The 17,425-nt window shown below is 33.8% G+C and overlaps 1 protein-coding gene and 1 long non-coding RNA gene across 3 annotated transcripts; both read right to left on the minus strand.

The window, feature by feature from the left end:
• Positions 1-339: 339 nt before the first annotated feature.
• Positions 340-7,366, minus strand: LOC103489917 (cytochrome c oxidase subunit 5b-2, mitochondrial). Its single transcript, XM_051084346.1, has 6 exons — positions 7,051-7,366; positions 6,798-6,883; positions 6,425-6,475; positions 1,654-1,720; positions 1,429-1,508; positions 340-812 (listed from the first exon to the last, which is right to left on the minus strand). The coding sequence occupies exons 1-6, from the start codon at positions 7,226-7,228 to the stop codon at positions 750-752; spliced, it is 525 nt and encodes a 174-aa protein (XP_050940303.1). The 5' UTR covers positions 7,229-7,366; the 3' UTR covers positions 340-749.
• A 1,694-nt stretch (positions 7,367-9,060) lies between these two features.
• Positions 9,061-12,391, minus strand: LOC107990895 (uncharacterized). 2 transcript variants are annotated; one of them, XR_001762708.2, is made up of 4 exons: positions 12,291-12,391; positions 11,934-12,102; positions 11,704-11,787; positions 9,061-9,328 (listed from the first exon to the last, which is right to left on the minus strand). It is a non-coding gene; the product is annotated as an uncharacterized LOC107990895 (long non-coding RNA). The 2 variants fall into 2 exon arrangements; XR_001762707.2 differs by lacking the exon at positions 12,291-12,391 and having other exon boundaries at positions 9,111-9,328; positions 11,704-11,829; positions 11,934-12,259.
• Positions 12,392-17,425: the final 5,034 nt, after the last annotated feature.

A 17,425-nucleotide genomic window follows, 5' to 3' on the forward strand; every position in this document is an offset into this window, starting at 1 on the left:
GTCGATAAAAGTGTCCCTAAACGGGCAAACTTTCTATGATAAATTGAATTAATATTAAAAAAAATTGGAGAATTTTGTGATGACTTTTTTAACAACGATATAAATGAATGAAATTTTAAAACCATGATTTCAACAAACTACTAAAATTTCCAAAAGTCAAAGAAAAAAACCCAAAATTTTCAAAATACATATTCTTTCAACAAATTAACTTTCAGCAACAAAGTCCAAACTAAGCAAACAGCATCACAGATTTTAAAAAGAATTATAAGAAAGACTTGAAGCCCCACATTGACATCAAGAAGAGAGGTCTTAAGGACAAAGTGGGTTATGAAAAAGAAATTAAAACAAAACACAATGGACAAGATTTGCAATAAAAGTGGCAATGAGTTGGCATCTAAAGCCACTTCCATACAGCCATTTCAAACTTCCTAAAATCGATTTGTTTCCGCAGGTTCATGAGATTATTTTCTAAGATCAAGGAGTTTGTTTGGAAAAGAATTGAGATGTCTTCAATTATTTGGAAATTCATAGAAGAAAAGCTAAAAAAAATTGTACTTCTAGCAGATGAGTTGCCAGTGTCCGCGACTGACTTCGAAAAAACTCAGAATTCCTTTTTGTTGCTGAAGGAACTGCAAAAGAAACAAGGAACAGTAGAAAACAAACAAAACACAGCTTTAAATAGCACCAATTGTGATATCTGTTTCTTCGTCTAAAAGCCAAGTTTTATTCTCGAGATGGATGACTGTTAATCAATGATGGTGATCATCATCTCCATAACCATCAGGCGAGCCTCCAGGTCCCACAACTTCCAACTGTGAAACACAAATTACAATTAGAAAAACTCGTGATTAGCTCGATGTGAAAACATAGAGGCAAAAGGCTGATCTTTGAATGGGAAAGATTTTTTTTTTTTTTGAACAGGAAACGGTGGGTCAGCAGGTTGAATGAAGATTAGGATCCCAAATGAATAGGCATATTTGAAAAAGCCTTGTTCTTTGGAATATAAAGGACAAAGCTATTAATATACCACTAATGCCTACATCCTATCGAAGGAGTATAGGATAACATGGAAGAGGGAGAGAACTCTTAATTCCTATATCACATTTTTTTTATACATAACAAACACTAAGTTATTAATACATACACACACATGAAAAGATTACCAATAATTTATTTCTCAAAAAGCATGATTTTGATCTAAGCATTTTTGGTTATGTAGGCAACAATCATCAAAAAAGAATCTTGAAAACTATTTGCAAGATTAGTTAAAAACACTTTCAATAGTTATAGTATTGCAATTTTAGTAGTTTTGAGTATCGTGTCATTTCCCTCCAAAAGGAGCCGAACATGCTGATTGGAAAATGCCAATTGAAATTTTGTGAAGAAATATACATCAACATAACATACTAGTTTAAAATGAATTCTCACCACAAAGTACTGTGAGCACACAGGGCACTCATGTGGCACTCCTTTCCTCAGCCGAAACCAGACAACATCATGCTCATCCTCTACAATTAGAAAGGAAGCAACAGAAGTAAGATGAAAATTCTAATGTGTAATAAAAGAAACACAAAATTAGCCTATGTAACACTTGGTTAGACTTGCACAAATGTTGCGAAAAACCATGGAAAGGAAGAGATTGCAAGTACTCACCGTCTTCACCTCCAGGACATCCAACTATTCTTTCATCATAATATGACTTGATAACTGCAGGTGCTTCCTAAAGGAATACAAGTATAAGATTTCTCCCAGAAATAAGTCATGCAAGAAAATCTTTTCATTCATATACTCTAACACAGTCTTTTTGTGTAAAGCACGGACCATAAGATGCAATGGAAGTTACAGGCTCTTTCCATAGAAGAAAAGCCAGCCTTGGATCATTAAACAACTGATCAGAAAATCAACAACCGCATAAAAGTGAATAGTTTTTGGATAAGAGCATAAAAGTGAATGATCAATATCATAGCTACAACATAAGCATAAACAATAGATCTACTTAAGTGGGAGAAACCTCGGTAAGAATCCCCACTTAGATGGCAGCAATGCACTTAGATCTACTTAACATATTTCATCATCAAATAAGGAATCAAAACAACAAGGGTCGTTTGATAACCAAATTGATTTTAGTTTTTTGTTTTTTAAATTAAACTTATAACACTACTTTCACTATTGATTTCTTTAATTTGTTATATGCTTTTTAGGAGCGTTTTCAAAAACTAAGCTAAGATATTATTTTTAAAAAAAGTATAGCTATTTTTGCTTTTTTGGAATTTGGTTAAGAGTTAAAAATGTTTTGGTTGGAAATACATAAACCATGGCAAAGAAATTGTAAAAAAAACAAGCACAAACACTCCTAAAAAGCATATAACAAATTAAAGAAATCAATAGTAAAAGTAGTGTTTATAAGCTTAATTTAAAAAACTAAGCCAAGATATTCTTTTTTTGAAAAAAGTACTTAAATAGCTATTTTTGCTTTTTTGGAATTTGATTAAGGGTTAAAAATGTTTTGGTTGGAAATACATAAACCATGGCAAAGAAATTGTAAGAAAAACAAGCACAATTCTCAAAAATCGAAAACCAAAAACTAAGGCCTTGTTTGGCATTTTATTTTTTAAAACTACGCTTACAAACACTACCTTCATCTTCAACTTTCTTCCTTCGTTATCTACATTCTACCAATGGTTTAAAAAACCAAGCCAAATTTTAAAAACTAAAAGAAGTAGCTTTCAAAAAGTTGTTTTATTTTTTGAATTTGGCTAAGAAGTCAACCATTGTATTTAAGAAAGATACAAATCATTGTAAGACATAGAAAGAAAATAGGTTTAATTTTCAAAAACAAAAACGAAATGGTGACCAAACGAGACCTACATGGTTTATCGAACTAGGCCTAAATATTGGAATGGAAAAGAATCCAAATCTTATAATTTCTCTCTCCTCACTTGTTGTGGTCTTTCTCCACCAACAAAGAAGATATATTGTTAATCTCCTTTCCTTAATTGGCCAATTTGAAGAAGGTTCTGGTCTTAAAATAAACAGCCTATCCCCAATCAGATGGGCAGACAGAAGTGGTGAACAAGAGTGTGGAAGCCTACTTGAGGTGTTTATGTGGGGAAAAACCAAAGGAACGGAGTCAGTGGATACATTGGGCAGAATATTGGTAAACCACTACATACCACAGCTCCATCGGGCTTAGACCGTTCCAAGCTGTATATGGGAGACTACCCCCACCCTTGATTCAATATGGAGACATGGAAACACCCAACTCAACATTAGATCAACAGCTGAAGGATAGAGATGTGATCTTAGGGGCCTTAAAGGGGCATTTGCGAATGGCTCAAGAAAGGATGAAAAAGTATGCAGATTTAAAATGAAGAGATGTTGAATTCCAATTGGGAGATATGGTGTTCCTAATATCAGACCCTATCGGCAAGTGTCACTGAGAAGAAAGCGTAATGAGAAGCTATCACCAAAATACTTTGGGCCATACAAAGTCCTAGAGAGAATTGGGACATTGGCTTACAAGTTGGAACTCCCCAATACAGCGGCCATTCATCCAGTGTTCCACGTTTCTCAACTCAAAAAGGCAGTGGGAAAGCTTGAACAGGTGCAGCCACTTGACCCTTACGTGAATGTAAATCATGAGTAGACAACAAGGCCCGAAGAAGTATTTGGCTATCACAAGAACCCTACTACCAAGGAGTGGGAAGTACTCATCAGCTGGAAGGGACTTCCCCAAGACGAAGCAACTTGGGAAGACTGCAGATTTCAAACAGCAGTTCCCGGATTTCCACCTAATGGACAAGGTGGATTTAGAGGAGGAGAGTGATGCTAGACCTCCAATTTTATTCACATATAATAGAAGGAATAAGAAAAAGCCAGAAGCAAATGAGGAAGGTACACGTGGGAGTGGGGAGGATAGCAAGGAAGTTGGGGACCAGCCTGGTGGGGTCCACAGTTAGTTAGTAGTGGAGGATAAAAGGTGGGAAGAAGAGTAGGGAGGGTACCGAAGTTTTTGTGGTGAAGAGGAAGGGCTGAATTCCTCCTTGCGTGAGAAGGAAGACAAAGTGCCAAGTTCTTTCGCTCTTGTTATTTTTTTCTAGAGTTCTTTGAATTTATCTTTACGTTTTCTGGATATTTCTCTGGTCTGTTCTGTTGTGTTGATCCTTGTGGATCTTTGTTAGTGTTGGCGTGAACGTTTTCTCTCTTGTAATCGTTGAGGAACTTAATAGAAATATAAGATACTATCGATATCATAACAGATACCAGCTCAAAAAACCTCTAGTTCAAGACTTGTGGGATGAGGCTAATCACCACCAAAGTCGCATTTCAAAAAAACAGAAAGTAGCACAGCTACAGGGAAATCGAAGAGAGGATGAACCTTATTATCATGTTTGTTTTCAGTCTCCTTAAAACCAGGATTCTGAGAGTTTGAAATTCCACTTCAAGTGCATTGTCAGTTAGCTATGTTTATTATATTGTGGTTTCGGGGAGAGGGAGGGAGGGAGGGAGGAAGGGAGGGAGAGGGAGGGAGAGGGAGGGAGTGAGAGGGAGGTAGGGAGAGAGAGGGAAAAAACCTATCTTCTTTTGGATTTATGAAAAAAGGTTTTGCATACCAAAGGTTCCTAGAAAGTACAAGGTGTTCCTTTAGTCTGCTTTCTTCAAAGGGTTTAATTCGATATGATTACGTTCAAGAAGTATCACCTCTTATTTGTATCCAACATAACCATTCTTTCCCAAAGTACACACCTCTTCTTGAACTCCCATATCTCTAAGGCTATAGGCAAAATTTTCAAAAGTCTCGAACTTTAGTTTTGTTTGCCCTTATAATGTTATGGATTCTCTTCTTCCAATGTTGGTTGTTCAAAGATTAGGAGAACCTTACTTCATGCACCTTATATTCCAACTTTGAAAGACCAAGGAGAAAGCTTCCGGCCAAAGCACAAAGCCAAGGTTCGACACCTAGGGCCTCAATCGATGTGGCCATCCTTGCTACATTTTCAGACCAGCAAGATATAATAAGATTATTTCAACAAACAACTTTCCAATCTACAGAGTTATCTTCCAAAATGAGGTGAAAAGTTCCTACCTAAATTGTGCAACAAAGAGTTCAAACTTTTTTCTTACATCCGTGAATGTCCGAGCCAGCTTAGACGTATCTCAACCTCAAGGGACAACCCGCCCGATCCTATAACATTTTGGTGTCAAAGAAACTCATAGAAATTAATTCCTAGGCAGGTAGCCACCATGGATTGAACCTATGACCTTTTAGTTAGTTATTTAGATTGTGTCTCCTTTTTTACTACTAGACCAACCCATAATGGTTATAATAAAGAGTTGATACTCATACATCTAAAACCAAAAGGCAGAGAGAATGCACTCTTGAAGTACCCAAAAAAAAACATCAAGTGAAGAGGCATTGGCACAAAAACTACAAAAGATCACAACACTGAGAATTATATCACTAGTTCATATGCTTTGTAATAAATAATCAACACTTAGGAGTTCAGACTTCGAAGAACGGAAGCAAGAGAGACAGTTTTTACAGCCAATGACAAGCATTTAACTCTTCAAGAATCAAGACCACAATTTTTTTCAACCAGAAAAAGTTAAAATTTTTGAAAAGGATACACAAGATGCAAAAGGTAGGGTTTAGAAGAGGAGCATAAGATTTTCGGTTATTGCTTTAAAAGGAAGCTTAAGATTCTTTGAATGACCTTATTCTCTAGACTTGATTTAGGTTAGATACTCTTGCAGAACAATAAAAGCTATGAGGGAATGCTAGAAGTGAGACCAATATCAGAACTTGCATAGATTCTTCGTTCTAAATGCTAAGAAGCATGGACACTTAAGTTTGGCCGGTGTATCCACCTCATAAATGTATCAACATGCAGACACATTTTACACGTACTACAAACTCAACATAGGACACTTATTAGTAAAATAGATGTGTCTAGTTGTACAAAGTCAACACAAGACCAACATTTGTTAGACATGCATCAAACACTCGTTACATATACCAAGTAGACACATATATGACAAAAGTAAACAATTTTGAAAATGAAATACATTTAACTAATTTTTTAAGCATTTAAATCCACAAACTCATTAACTTTGAATTTTCTTGTTGTTTACTAAGTTATGATGTGCCATAGAGCATGAAAGAAAAATGGTATGGATAGTCAGGAGATGGAAGGTAAAATAACTGCAGACCAAAATTCAGAACAATCAGTTTGCAGATATCTCAGAGTGTCCGAGATCTCAATGTAGCATGACAAAAGTGCAGCTTAAATTCAAGTGAAAGCAGTAAACTCAATAAATATTGCTATCTTGCGATGCCTTGATATCTACATGGGATGAAACTTTGAATAAAAGATAAAGCATCGAAGTTAATTCTAAAAACGACAAAACAAGCAACTACACCAACCTTAGTTCCAAAGGGGCCAACAGGATGATTTATGTCAAGTATGTCTTTTCCCTGCAAACGTTAAACCGACTAAAATGAGACTTGCATCCAATACGAAAAACACATCCATCAGAAGCCAGCTTATAAAAAATATGAACATAAACCGCTCAGTTTGAAAATGAAAATGAACCAACCAATGAAGGCATAAAATTTTTAACCTGGCTTTCCGAAACTGAAAATTACCATGCCAGGCTCAGTTTGACAATCAAAATGAATCCATAAATTTTAAACTACTCTTTAATCCAGTAAATTTCACAACGTGAAATGAAGCGTGGGAAAAACAACACGCAGCGGAAAGAGATCCCGGTAAGCAAGAAAATACAAGATACTTCACCTCAAGAGAAGCTTCAAGCTCTTCACGCTCGTGTCCGGTTGCGATTGGCATAACATCCTCAACCTTCTTCTTCAGACCAGTATCAGCTACATTAAGAAATCAATTAACAACCACAGAAAACAAAAACAACATTCCTGCTCATACTATAGATCGATACGACTGTACGATAGTAATCGATTAATAATCAGACGAGCAATTCATTCCACATATATATGAAGGGAGCATAAAATCCGAAGAAAACGGCAAGATCTACCAGAATCAGAGGCGTAATGGCGAGCGAAAAGCGAGACAGTCGAGGAAGGAGAAAGATGAGAAGCAGCACCGAGTCGAGCGGCTTGGGAAATGCATCCCAACGGAGCGGATGCAGGCGTCGATGAAGAGGGAAGAGATTTTAAGGATTTGAGCGACGAAGAGAGCAATCTTCTCCACATCGTAGATTGAAAACGGTGAATACTCCGGCTATGATCTCAGGTCGCACCTCTTGAACGGCGAATTTGGCTCTCTTTTGCTCTTCACTCTCTCGCCCTTTCAGCAGTTTCTATGCTTTTGGAAATGGGAGAAAAGAAAAAGGCGGAACTAGTCAAGAGGAGGAGGCGATTAACCAAAATGATTTCGCACGAGTCAAAATATGTTGCACGTGCTGCAACTATTTTAAATTGGGAATGAAAAATGAATTTTTCAACTCTAAATTTATCTCATTTTTTCAAATTGAACTTTTAAAGGGTGGTTCGAGGGTAGGTTATAGTAGTCAATAAGACATAATAGGTTTTTGAGTGTATATTATTTTAGTTTGTTCGTGTTTTTGAATATAAACTATTTTTGTTTAAATAAAAAATAGTGATCACAATAATAAAGAAAAAAAGTTGATTGGTGTAATACAGTAAATTTTTTTGTTTTTCTTATAATATTGTACATTGGTTTGCATAGTTCATTGAAGAAAAAACTTCTTTTTAATGATACTTGAAAATAAATTGTTGTTCTTTTAAGTTTTTAAATTGTATCGCTGGTAATCGTTTGAGTAAAATTTGACGAGATTGAAAGTTTGTATAAAACTTAATATAACTTGACTAGTATTGATGTCAAAGTTTGGATAGCCCCATGTGATTTTCACATGACAACAATAGTAGTTTATAATTTTAAAAAGAGAAAATTGCAAAACAAAGAAAAATAAATTGGATACAAAAGTTAGGAATGAGAACTATAGAATGGAGAATAAATCAAAAGTTTAAGTTAGAATATGTGAAATTATAATAATGTTATATTTATGGAGAAAGTTGGCATAGGTTATTCTTAGAGTTTCAAAGTTGCCTCAGGACAATAAGATAATAAATTGGACGAAATGGTGTACTCAATTTCATGTTTGCCCACGATATTAGGTTGATGTATTAATATAAGAGTATTAGGGTTATTTCTCTGGTTTTCATATCACTTATGCATATGTGAGATATGCCTTATTGGCTACTTTGCTAGGGTCAACCTCAACCTCATGGCTAATCACACTAGTTTGGTCATTGACCCAAGCTACCCTCTTCTTGAGCTCACATTGTGGACCTATGGTGCTATTTCTTGTCCAAACTTTGTTACTTTCTCAACCTTGTTGCTTCGTCTATTCTTCTTTTATGTTAATGAGAACTTTCTGTTCAAAATCATACACAATAACAAGTTTAGCTCCATTTGGTAACCATTGGAACCTTTTGTTTTTTGGCTTTTTTATTTAAGAAAAACCCGCACTTGTGTATAAAAAGTGTCAAAAAAAAAAAAAAAAAACTTAATAACTCTGAAGTACTTCTATCAACCTCTATCAATATTAAACTTATATCAATTTCTACTATTAATAGTATCAATGATTTTTATCAATTTTTATCATAGATAGAATTGATAGACTTCTATTAGCACTTACCGAAGTTGTAAGGAATATAAAATTATTAACTATAACTCGTAAATAGTTTGACCCATTTTTTATATTTAAGAACCACTTGACTATGTGACTAAAGGCCGTGATTAAAATAAACTTAAACGCTTAACGATTTTATACTTATTTTATAATTGTAAGTACTTCAACCATTCATCTTTATGAATTCCCTTTTATTACTCACACCGAAAAAGAATTAAAATTATTTAGAAAAATAATAGAGTTAAACCATATGACAAATTACGATTGAACAGTTGAATGGTTGCACCGTAATATTTTCTTTTAAGAAAAATCATGAAGGAGTACTCACGCCAATTTTTGTATTCTAGGTTGAAATTCTTATATTATCAAAAAGAATAAATAAATAAATAAAACCAAGAAAAAGGAACAAAATACTCAAAATCATCACAGGCTCGCTCTAAAACCATAGACTATGAAATCCGAAGATGGAAGGAATGGATAAATTCCTTCTAAAAGCTTGCATAGATACTCGTTTCAAATTAAAAATTGACTATCAATAAGTTTCAGTCCGTGCAACTTAAAACAAAATGCAAATGAATGCATAGTTCTTTACCGTTATCATCAAACTTTGACTCCTCTGTTGTCACTGCACATAAACCTGGAGAAAAGAAATCTATATAAATCATGAACGAGTATTCAAAGATAAAGTAGCTTTGTATAATACTTTGCAGCCACTACAGCTCCACATGAGAGGAACTCAACAAATGATAGTCATTAGACAATTTAAAGATAGTTTCAACTTTGAAACTAGAAATAATAGATTTACAACGGATGCATATTTTCTTAGCAGTTTCTATGGAGTGAAACACTAGATTTTATTTCAACAAGGTCCTTCCATGTAACAAGCTCGTAACTGAGCCAAAAACCATCTTAAACATTCACTTTTTAGTGACATGATGGAAGAGACTAATACTTAAAAGTACAAGAAACCAAAACAGGGATACAAAATCATAATAGAAAGAGAACTAAAACAAGAAAACATAATAGAATTATGAGAGCAACATAAAAGCATTCCAATTGAGACAAATATCTAGAATAGTATATCCTGCAAAACTTTTAGAAAGAGAAATACCATTAAGAGGCCTTCAAACGAGAAGAGGCAAACCAATCATCCCAAGAAAGATGCTTGTCATTGAAAACCTCTAATTTTTGTCCAAACCACAACTTAGATAATAAAGCCTTTACTGTACTAGACCAAAGACTTTGGACTTTGAAGCTATGACTGGACTAATCACTAGGTGTAAAATGTTTTTCTTAAAAGAACTAAAGAAAACGTAATGTATGTTGAAAAATGAAAAGCATCTAGTTTCATAAATTCAAATTACGTACTATTGAGATGTTGAGAATCCCACATTGGAAAAATCAAGGGGACTCACACTTCTTATAAGATAGATAGACTACTTCTCTCATTACCAACTGGTTTTGAGATGGAATCTCATACTATCACATATGGTATTAGAGCTCATAAAGTGTAAACGAGTATTTGGTCCAATAAAATGAAATTAAGATTTGATCAAGATTGGTGAACACAAAGAGGGATATGTTGTTGAGATGTTAAGAATCTAACATTGGAAAACAAAAATATAGATGGGCTATATAATATCATTATATACATGTGTGTATAAGTTGACTCAAGCACGCGCAAATATAAGGAAAAAAAAAAAGAAGAAATGAATGTTATCAAGAGAAATCATACAAACTATAATTTTTTTAAGAAATTTACACGACAATGAGACTGTACATGCTACCAAATATTCACGTTGGTTCCAGAAAGAAAATGCCTATGAATTATAAACAACTCCATTATTAGGTATTTGCAAGACTTTATCTCTCATAAGAGAGTCTAAAAGGGCCATGACTCATGTTCTACTTGTACTTACCAAAGTCTAGATCAAGCTACCAGACACCTTTTTCGTTAATTTTAGCTTACTCTTAAGATTGAGGATCTCCTCCTTTTGATCCTAGAAGAATAGATAGGGGAAATCAGATAAAAAAAAAAAAAGTGATTTTTTCGAGCTTAATACATGGATTTTATTACAATAGAGGGTAAGTAATTTTGACTTAAGCCTTTCATTAATGTAAGTCATATAAACAGGCCCAAGAAGAGTGGACAAAAAGAAAAAAAAATGTACTAAACGTACTGACGTTTGGTAATAACAAACCAATTTCATCCTAATAGATATGGAAACCTTGAGTTTGTGTAGTTCTGAATTTCAGGGGCATGAGCTTATGTTGCTCGTATTAAATAATGAGAAAATCTTAAAGAAGTATCTTAGAAATTTTGTTTTGGGCCATTAAATCTTACGCTTTGTTTAAGATCAATATATGGCCTTTAAATCTTTCATATTGATTTGGACAATTTGGAACCACTGGAGTTGTTTGATAGCAAATATCTTTGGGGACCCATGGTTGCCAAAGCAATCTAAAATCTCCAACAAGGGAGTAAAGTGAGAGATAAAATAGAGTAGGTCTCTTCTTATAAGAGAGCAAGGAAAGAAAGTTTGAAACTCATATTTTAATTGGTTTAAGGGTTTTTCATGTAAGATCAGTAGGTGTTATTCGCTCCCTCCTTCATCATTATTATTCTCAATCTAAACTAATTGCAATCTCACTTTATTTAGACACAATCCTTTTTTAAACCACTCGGGTTTGGTTCATAGGTTTATGAGTTATATATACCCTAGAAGAAAATTGAGAGCAGTGGGTTTTAACATTAGGGATTTACATAGCCGAAGATTATATAACATGTGAGATCAACGAATTCATAGCTTAAGATAAGTAAACCGTATATCAAATGTAAACTACACTTCCCAACTTCATTACGGATAAACTTAATCCATGAGTCAAAAGTCCTTCATCATCCTATAATTTACATAAACTTTTTCAAATACCTAGGTATTCATGAGCTATGGTGATTAGAAACAATCAAACATATTCATCAACAACACCAAATTGTTAAAAAGGTCATAGTACCTCATACAACTTTTTTCAACACAAATCTGACCGCTCTTGCCATAGTACCCACTCCATTGCCATATCAGACTCAAGAGTATTGGCCTGAGAACAATGTGGTGTCAAGAATGCACTTCCCTAAGAGGCCTGAGAACAAAATATTAAAGAAATGCACACAAGAATTGTACTCCAAAATCTACTGGGGATATTCTAATAACCATGTGCTACCATATTTAATAAATATGAGTTACCATCTCTTTAGTATGCTTGTGATGCAATGATTTTGGGAGGGTCAGATGGCCAACATATTTGACTTGTTTGCTAGGGTCGGCTAAGAATCCTCTGCTACCAACAATGGGTCTGTAACCATTGCAATGAATCAAACAGGGCAATGGAGCTTTTATTTCTTCAAGGCCAAATCTAAATATAACATATATGCAAATAAAAAGAGCAATGGACTAGATTAGTTTGCTTTGAGGATGTCAAAGAAATCGGTATTTATGTTCTGCGAGACCTCCAATTATGAGAGTGTATGAAAAGAAAAAGGGTTAGAAGAGAATTCGACAAGTAGAAAGTGGGGTAGGGGATCAGCAGAAGAATATTTTTACCTGCGAGGACCAGCTGAAGGGTTTTTGTAGGGTTTTGGGATTCAGTGTGGAGGCAGGATTGTTTTGGGGGTGATAGCTCATTTGAAAGAGAGGGCTCTTTTAACTTATTTCTTTATTTTCCTTGTTATTTCCCTTATCTTGCGTTTGTTTTTCTCTTGGGATATTTTAGCTTGTTAATCATAGAACTCTAGTGTTACTTGTTGATATATAATACTAGAACGCAAGGACATATTTAAACCTAACTACAAGTAGCGCTGTGCATACGGAAACTTATTTGCGGCTCTCATTATCGTTGTTGGGATACTTCTAGTTGTTTATCTTATCGGCAACTTTTAGGTTGGTTAAAGATCTTCTCATCCAATCTATCAACCTCTTCTTTTCTAAATCAGTAATAAAGAAACGATTGCATCATTAAACATGTATATTTGCAGTCCTCACCTTAAAGATCAGAGGAGAAACGGAGGACGATGCAAAAGAAAGACGTTGAAATAGATTTCTGGATAGATTATTATAATTTCCATTAGAAGAAGGAAATCAATGAGTTTTTTAGAGACAAATTTGAGTGGGAAAATGATGTCAATTTGAAAACATTGCTCGACGTGTTTCCGTTTCCATTCGTTGAGGAGATAAAGAAAGAGATTTCCTGGGATATCCTAAAGAGGGTGAGTTTTGGTCGATACATTTGTGAATTAAATTGTTAGAATAGAAACAAACGACCTTGATCAATATTTCATTGGTAGGTTCCAATGGTTAAAGAATTTGAAGAAGAGAAGTTAGCTAATTCCATTTTTAATGGCATACTCATGACACTTTTGATCTTCACTTGTAGTTAATTTGTCTAGAACATTGAGTTTTGTCATTGACTCTTAAGATAGAAGAGATACAATTTAAATCTTAAGATTTATTAGATAACATGAAATTCCATCTCAACGCTTGATTTAGTGTAAGGGGAGAAGTATGCATCTTTTTAAGATTCTAATTTCTAGCATCGATTGATTTTGGAACATAGGGTTCTTGAAAGAAATATTCATTTCTCGATTCTTCTGTTCAGTAGACAAAATTTAAATCCAATTCTTTGAGTATGTTCATGACAACCATACCGCGGTTTGAGTCTCTCAATGAGAGAGTTTATCATTAAGAGATTTTGTTATATTTGCATTTTTAGAAATGTTGCTATATGCTTAATTATTATATTTCTTGCAATTTACAAACATAAATAAAAATAAAGGCATGGGTTAAAATAGAAGGTTTACAGCAAAACAAACTCAAAAGTCAAGCCACACCTTACTAATTTGCGGTAAAAATGATGTAAATGATCACAAAAAGCCCCTTCAAACTTCAATTCTTAACATTGACAACAAGAAATGTGCAAATTATCTTTGGGGGAGTCTTTACAAGTAGGAAAGGTATAAAATATTTCGAAAACAAGTGGCAACTGATCTTTTTGCCTCTTTTCCAATTTGTACCAAGAATCATCCGAATCTATGTGTTATGTAAGAAGCTTTCCAGGAGTGTTGCTCCTAATGACATAACAAGAACCCGACAGTTCAAAGGCACATCAATTTTGTCCTCTTCATTTTTGCTAGTTATGTATGTTTTCTTTACCTTCCGTTTATCAAAAATGGAGATTTAGCGTTTTAAGGTTATGAATGATCGTATTGGTTTTGAAGTTGTCGTATTTTTTCGTTCGTGAGGGTGGTTGAAGCATTTTGGTACTACTTCTCAATTATATCAGAACTAAATTGTTGGCAAAGTGCCTGCAAATTCTAACAATGGATGCAGGGTGAATTAATTTTCTTGTGAGGATATCACGGACAATGAACAGTTTGTTGATAAGTATTGCCTTATCAATCCACCCATATTCGATTTTGGTTTATTTCTTAACGCCCATCAATTTGGTATCACGTGGGTAAATCATTTTCCTGCAAAGTTATTATACTGCTTCTCTTGAGGACTACGTGCATTAAAGTTTAAAACTCTTCGTTTCAACACATTTTTATTTGTTCTTCATTTTAAATGGTTATTACCTTAATCATCAACTATTGGTGTAAGTTTATGGTTTTTATAAGGATAATAGGCTTCAACTCAACTTAGAACTAGATCAAATGGTCATCTGAGTTTACAAGCTCAATGATTTCCTTTATATGTGTTGGTCTTCATCATCAAAACGTAGTCTGATCAAATAGGGGGAGAAGAAAATTAGACTTAAATATCCAAGTTTGAGATTATGTTGATTCGTTCAGTTTTCTCAACTTCTAACCTCACCCCCTCCCCACAAGACCACCACCAAGTCATGCTGGTTATAATATTCTCGAGTATGTTTGAAGTAACTTTTGAAGATATCATTTTTAAATGAGGACTCATATTAACTCTTGTTTGTTGAAATTATGAGATCATTTTTCAACTTTCAGAACTCTCATATGGTGCAAATAACTTCCTAGTTTAGAAGATAATGAAATGTGATAGTATTATCTCATATTTGATCAAATGCAATTTGCAGCTCATTTGGTTCAAAAATGTCTCAAAGTAGCAATTCATCCGAAAACATCTTTGCGGCTCTCATTACCATTGTTGGGATACTTCTAGTTGTTTATCTTATCGGCAATTTGCAGGTTTGTTAAAGATCTTCTCATCCAATATGTCAACCTCTCCTTTTCTAAATCAGTAACAAAGAAATGGCTGCATCGTTAAACAGGTATATCTGTAGTCCTCAACTTTAAGATTAGAGGAGAAACGGAGGACAATGCAAAAGAAAGATGTTGAAATAGATTTATGGACAGATTATTATAACTTCCAGAAGAAAAAGGAAATGAAGGAGTTTGTGAGAGATAAGTTTGAGTGGAAAAATGATGTCAATTTGAAAACATTGCTCGACATGTTTTCGTCTCCATTTGTTAAGGAGATAAAGAAAGAACTTTGCTGGGATATCCTAAAGAGGGTGAGTTTTGCTCGGTACATTTGTGAAGTAAATTGTTAGAATAGAAACAAACGACCTTGATCAATGTTTCATTGGTAGGTTCCAATGCTTAAAGAATTTGAAGAGAAGAAGTTAGAAGAGATGATGAAGGATACGAAACCAATGGTTTTTGGAGAGCAGAGCTATATTATTTGAGAAGGGAAGTCTCTTAAGCAGATGCTATTGTTCACAAAAGGTATGAGATTGACATTTAGCAAGGGCACTGAAACTAGAACAACGATTAATGCTTTTGGAAAATGTGATTTGTTTGGGGAACAACTACTGAATTCGGCAACAGGAAATCTTCCTATATCTGAAATTCCTTTGTCCAAATGAACTCTCAAGACATATACCCAAATGGAAGTCTTTGCTCTCAAGACTATCGATCCACATACCAAGTGGGACATAAATACGTATAGGTTAAGTTAAATTTTAATCTTCCTTGAACTTTAGGTTTGTGTTCCTATGTTATAAACTTTTTTTTTTTTTTTTTTTGCAAAGGCATAGATTCATTGCAATTGTTTCAAAAGAAAATTTAATATAGAATTATAGAACTATTTGCATAAATATCTATACTATTTGAAATGAGCTATGGAGAGAAACATTTTCTTCTGCAGTGATTGGTTATAAGGTTACGGGGCTATGGAGAGAAACATTCTCTTGTGCTCATTAAAATGATGGGTTCAAAGGTTATATGCTGTAGTTTTACTTCAAACCATTAACTAATTTTGTTTTTTTAAAAAAACTATACAATCACGTTGAAAGAAGATTTAAAAAAAAACCCCTTACTTATTTATTTCAAATATACAAATATGTATGTATATGGCAGAGTCCAAATTTATTTCTAAATATCAATTATATATACATGTGTATGTATGATAAAGCATGTGAAATTTATACCTCAATTTCAAGCATACCCATGTGCATATATGACCAAGTATTTAGAATATATATCTAAATACAAACAAGAATAAAATTAAAATATTCAAGCTTATATTAGATAACAAAGTCATCAACCATAATTATGAATGTGTGGATTATGAATTTTAAGTCAAAATTAAATTACCAAGAAAGAGTGAATCAAAACAAAAACGATCCAAAGAAACGAGTAGATGACAGTGATGTATAGTAACATTGTGTATATTTTATATATTGAAAGGGTTATATACTTTACACATTGGAAGAGTTATATACTTATTGTCCCTTGACATCATTGGTAATTACTATTTGGTAAATTTATGTGTATATATTCAATACAGAGCATCAAATAGATATAAAACACTGTTAACAAAGTATTTTTGTTGCTAAAATAGAGAATTGAGGTTGAAAATCGATAATTGATACTCTAAAATAGTAAACATGATAAGTAGAAATGGAGAGAATTATGTTGATATCATCTTTATTAAGTGTGCAATAATTTTAATTAATAAGTAACTTAATATCACATAAAGTAGGAACTATTTATTGGGAACACATTCACTCGTGGATGAATCAATAAATCAAACATCAATTATAATAAGAACCAAACACCCGAGAAATCATTGATTCTTTGTAGCAAAAATCCCAATGTCATATAAGTCTCCCTTTTTTTTTATTAATTGGGAAACAATTTCATATATCTTCCTTTATTTATTAGTTAATTGGTATACCAATCACCCATGAAAAAGCAACAAAAAAGCCCAATTCCCACAACCTGCACCCATTGAAAAGCATAGTCGTTGAAAGTAGGAATCCACAACCTGCAGCCGCCACTACAATCCTTCATGCCTTTAGATTTTTTGTTCGCATATTACATGCTTTATCAAAGAAGAAAAAAAGGGAAAGGAAGCAATGATGAGGTTGGACCTAGCAACAGCAATGACTTGCAAGAACAAAACAATGTCTTAAAAATGTGTGATTCTTTTCCTTCCATAAATCTTTGCATTCTTGATTGGTAAGTTTTTGATGTTCCCTCTCCAATGAAACACCTTTTCCTCCGGAGTCCTCACATGTTCTCTGAAAATTGTTGAAGTCTTAAATCCCAAACTCAAAGTTCATGTATGTGTGTGACCATATCTTTAGAGTGAACAATCTACCATGAAGATATATGATTACAATCCTTAATTACTTTTCATTTTAATTCATATCCCCATCAAAATAATATATTTAAAATCTTAAGTCAATCAACTTTTCAATACCC

The sequence above is a fragment of the Cucumis melo genome, chromosome 4 (genome assembly GCF_025177605.1).
Source record: "Cucumis melo cultivar AY chromosome 4, USDA_Cmelo_AY_1.0, whole genome shotgun sequence".
Lineage (NCBI taxonomy): Eukaryota > Viridiplantae > Streptophyta > Magnoliopsida > Cucurbitales > Cucurbitaceae > Cucumis > Cucumis melo.

Excerpts from the sequence above, each read along its gene's own strand:
- LOC103489917 (XM_051084346.1), bottom strand. The coding sequence starts at position 7,228 with ATGTGGAGAAGATTGCTCTCTTCGTCGCTCAAATCCTTAAAATCTCTT. Across the intron at positions 1,721-6,424 it reads TTGGCCCCTTTGGAACTAAG|GAAGCACCTGCAGTTATCAA; the intron begins GTTGGTGTAGTT and ends GTATTCCTTTAG. Across the intron at positions 1,509-1,653 it reads ATGTCCTGGAGGTGAAGACG|AGGATGAGCATGATGTTGTC; the intron begins GTGAGTACTTGC and ends TTCTAATTGTAG.